Source organism: Bison bison, unplaced genomic scaffold (assembly GCF_000754665.1).
Source record: "Bison bison bison isolate TAMUID 2011002044 unplaced genomic scaffold, Bison_UMD1.0 scf7180017864379, whole genome shotgun sequence".
Taxonomy (NCBI): Eukaryota; Metazoa; Chordata; class Mammalia; order Artiodactyla; family Bovidae; genus Bison; species Bison bison.
This window is the reverse complement of record NW_011494951.1, coordinates 3,077,263-3,081,871: the sequence shown is the minus strand read 5'-3', so window position 1 is coordinate 3,081,871 and position 4,609 is coordinate 3,077,263. Positions and strand designations below refer to the sequence as shown.

Below are 4,609 nucleotides of genomic sequence, written 5' to 3'. Positions count from 1 at the left end.
GTCCTGCGCGGAGGCTCGGCCGGGACCGGGGGCGGCGGGTCGGGACTTCTGGACGCGCCGGGCCCTTCGCCCGGCCCTGGGTTTGCTCTGGACTGACGTGGGTGGTGGGTATTTAAAACCAAAGATTGAAATGTTTTTGGAGGGAGGCAGAGAAACATGTGTATATGTTAAAATTACTAGCCATACAAAAAGCTTGAGTCGTAACATTGTTTTTCCAAATATGCCATTTGGGATTTATGTGCTATCAAAGACAGATTTTCTTTGCTGTTTAATGAGAAAACGCGGTTTATTTTCTCCAGCCGTGACGATCTGATTCTGTATGTTTCTCAACGTCTTCCCACACTCTTTATTTTTTAATAGAGGATTCTTGTAATAGTCTAAGAGAAAAAGTAGTGTATTTTGAATAAGTATGTGTGTGTTTGTATATGTTTGAAAACCTCTGGATAAAGGCAGCGTAGATCGATTTATTTTAAAAATGAAAGTGAAATGTTACAGGAATGATTTATGCCCTTTCACTTTCGGTTTAGAGCAAGGGTATTAATGAATTTCTGCTTTTTGACGGGGGCTGTGACACCGAACATTGTGTGGCACGCCTGAAACTTTCAGTTTTCCAGTTAACATTGAAAACTGATTTATTAAACCATTTCCCCTTTTGATTTGAGTTAAAATACATATCTTCGTTTTTTTCTGTTGCCCATGAGTGAAGTTTTGTAAGTTTCAAGACAATGGTTTAATCTTTTTTTCAAACATTAAGTGGTGGACTAGAGACCCTTCTTGTTGTGTATTTGCTGGTGGGTGGAGTGTGAACCACACACTAGGTTTAGGAAATTCTTTGAGACTTCTGCTTGGTAGTTACTTGGATTACAGAGGGCTGTGCATTCAGCCTTCTAAAATAGCTTGGCTTCCCTGAATGGCCCTTGAAATGGTTACCACCCGCTCACAAGTGATACTTAATTGCGAATTTCTGAACATTTGTGAGCGGGACTTCCCCTGCGGTTCTGTGGTAAAGAATCTGCCTGCCAGTGCAGGAGGCGCAGGAGATGTGGGTTTGATCCCTGGGTCAGAAAGATCCCCTGGAGAAGGAAATGGCAACCCACTCCAGTATTCCTGCCTGGAAAATTACATGGACAGAGGGGCCTGGCAGACTACAGTCCAATTTTATGTGTGAGAAGCGGTTTATTAGTGCTTGAAAATCTGGGATTCTTTCTTAGGTTACCTGGATGCACACATCCCCCTCTTTGATGTGTTTTCTCCTTTTTCCCTTCTCCCCCCTATCCTGATTACCCTCTTTCTTGCCCCCAAATTGATATAAAGTGGATTTGAACTTTCTTTTTAAAGTACTTACTTACAGAATACACTTAAGTTGTCAAACTTGATTTAGAAATCAGGTGAATTGAGTTTTGAAGAGTGTGGCATACAGGCCCTGAATAGGAAAAAGAAAGTTGCTCATGTAGGTTATGTTAAATCTTACCTACTTTTCCAGTCTCTGGAACACGTCTCTGTCCTTCAGGGGCTAACAACCTTTGACTTTGCTCACTGCTCGTGTGACTTGGCTGCCCGGCCCCATCGGCTGTTGCGCTGTCTGGCAGCCTTGCCCACCTTTGAGGTGCTAGTGCTAGTGAAGGAGGCGGGAAAGACTCCGCTGCTGTGTGAGCCCAGGACAGAGAAACAGCAGGGACTTTGTGAGAGACGGTAGAATGCAGTGATCCAGCGTTGTGGGCACAGGTCCCAGGACTAGTTATGGTGCTGCCTAATCTTTCATCCTTGAGCGAGTCATTTTACAAACTTGGGCTGTGGTTTTTCATGTGTAAAATGATGACCAGCCAGTATTGATTTGAATAGGACGTGTAGATCTGCTTTTATGCTTCTATCAGAAAATATCATGCAAAACTTTTCTAGCACTGTAAACACTAAATTTTTAACTTAATTCTATTATTTTTAAATATATTTGTTTATTTTGGTGGGCCCAGGCCTTAGTTGTGGCATTCAGATACTTTGTGGGGCATGTGGGCTCTGGTTCCCTGACCAGGGATGGAACCCAGCCCCCCTGCATTGGAAGCACAGAGTCATAACTCTGGACCACCAGAAAAATCCCTAAATTTTCAATTGTAAAATTTCAGATATAGAAAATGTATATTATTGATAGTTCATGGTTCAAGCTAGCTTTTCTTCATATTTACCTGCCAGGGTGATTGCTCTTTTGTATTAAAATAGCCAACATACAGAGCCACTGTATGTTGGTAAATTCTTTCCCACAGAGCCACTGTGTTGAGTTGTTTAAGTTTGCTACTGTAAGGATTTATCTTTCTTATTTTATCTTTCCCCTTAGAGAGTGATAGCAGGTTAAGAAATAGAAGGGGCTTCCCTAGTGGCTAAGTGATAAAGAATCTGCCTGCCAATGCAGGAGATGTGGGTTCAATCCCTGGGTCGAGAAGATTCCCCTGGAGAAGGAAATGGCAACCCACTCCAGTGTTCTAGCCTGGTGGGCTCCTCTGTCCATGGAGTTGCAAAGGATTTGGAGATGACTTAGCCACTCCAGTACTCTTGCCTGGAAAAATCCCATGGACGGATGAGCCTGGTGGGCTGCGGTCTATGAGGTCGATAAGAGTCGGACACGACTGAGCGACTTCACTTTCACTTTTCACTTTCATGCCTTGGAGAAGGAAATGGCAACCCACTCCAGTGTTCTTGCCTCGAGAATCCCAGGGACGGGGGAGCCTGGTGGACTGCCGTCTATGGGGTTGCACAGAGTCGGACACGACTGAAACGACTTAGCAGTCAGTAGCAGTAGCTATCTAAAACACACGACACACCCAAGAAATAGAAAAATTACTTAGTTACTACATATTAGCAACTTTGAAACATGTATTCTTGTGTAACATATATAATTGGATATATGATACATATTTCAGTTTGCATGTAATATACATATCTTTTAGAGAAGTTTGGAGCTAGTTAAAACCTAGTCTATAAAGTACTTTAAACTGGACAGGGAGGAATGGAGGAGACCTCTTGCTTACCCAACAGTGTGTTGGGTAACTTATGCGACACTTTGAAATGTAGTGCGGAGTATCATTGATATACTGTTTTGCTTTCAAGGATGGCACAAAAGAAATATCTCCAATCAAAATTGACCCAATTTTTAAGGGAAGACAAAATCCAACTTTGGAAACCTCCATATACAGATGAAAATAAAGAAGTTGGCTTGGCATTGAAGGTATTTCTCTTTTAAGATGTTGTTAATTAGCAGTGTTGTAAGTCTCCTTGGTAAGTAAGATTCTGAAGTCACCACAAATTGCTAGGCACAAACAGGTAGGCTTTCGGCATAACCAGAAACAATGGTGATAAACAGGTTTCCATATTTTACTAGCAGTTGGCAAGCTTATTTTTGTTTAAGAAGATTTTATTTATATGAGAATGTTTATCTGATGATTTTGGCATGTGCCATTTCTAATGCTTCACAGTGAAGCATTAGACAATACTGTAATACAATGTAATACAATGTAATACATGTAATAGAACTATTAATCTGGGTGTTTCTGCTGGGGGGGCAGTGCCAGAGGCAGAAGGTTCGTGTGTGGCGTGTTCCGGGCTGGTGTTCGGACCATTCTCTGCCCTCCTGGTTAGCGTGCTCAGCTGCAGAACACTGTTTCCCTCCCTAGCTTTGTTTACACTATTGACTATCTGTTCATTTTTCCAAATTACATTTTCCTAATAATTGTACCTCAGTTTTTTATGGTCTCATCAAAAACGGCCTCACTTTCCCTAAGTGAAATTTCTAGAAATTGAGGTTGGCTTGCCTTTCTAAGCTGAGAACATTATAATAATTTCTGAGCGAAATCTCACTGTGTTGGAATGTCCTAGAACATACTCCTCTTGTTTTCTCAGTCTGAGTGTATTGTGGTAAACAGTGTAACCTCTGTCAGGGAGTAAGGGTTGTCAGGAGGGCATCGCGTCATCCTGTGCCATGACACAGTGATGCGCTTGGGAGGTGACTGCTGTGTCAGGGTCTTGGAGTTCTCTCTCTCCTGTTCCTTACAGGACTCCCGTTTTTTGTTTTTTGTTTTTCAGTTTTTGCAAACCTCTTTGCAGACCTTTTCTTCTGAATTTGCTTGTTACATACAATCTCTTGGCTTGGGAACTAGGTGGGGCTGTGACTTCTGTCCCCAGCTCCTGGCACAGAGCTCCTGACACCCTTGGAATTCCCGAGTGGTGAGGCTGATAAAAGGGGCAAGAGAAGAAGGGAAACCCATCAGCTGCTGCTGCAGTATGCTAATTTAGAAACAGCAGTGGTTTGGTACCAGGAGAGTCACCGTGGACGTAGCGAGAACTGATTGGACTCTGGATATGTTTCCAAGGAGAGCCAGCAGGTTTTGCAGGCAGATTGGATGTGGAGAATGAGAGAGGGAAGAGGGTTGACTCACCCAGGTTGGGCCTGAGCTCCTGGTGGAGTACAGTTGCCATAAACTGAAGTAGGACAGCCCAAAGGAGGTGGGGAGGAAGACCAGGCACTCATTTCAAGTCAGTCGCTCAGTTGTGTCCGACTCTTTGCAACCACATGGACTGCAGCACACCAGGCTTCCCTGTCCATCACCAACGCCCAGAGCTT

At 43.3% G+C, this 4,609-nt stretch overlaps 1 protein-coding gene across 1 annotated transcript in view; it reads left to right on the top strand.

Annotated features, from left to right (window-relative positions):
• The first annotated feature begins 3,072 nt into the window (after positions 1-3,072).
• NUB1 (negative regulator of ubiquitin-like proteins 1) overlaps positions 3,073-4,609 on the top strand; it is a 32,043-nt gene continuing 30,506 nt past the window's right edge. The window contains exon 1 of the mRNA XM_010857236.1: positions 3,073-3,217. Coding sequence (XP_010855538.1) covers positions 3,101-3,217 — 117 coding nt within the window. The 5' untranslated portion in view covers positions 3,073-3,100. The remainder of the gene's footprint in view (positions 3,218-4,609) is intronic.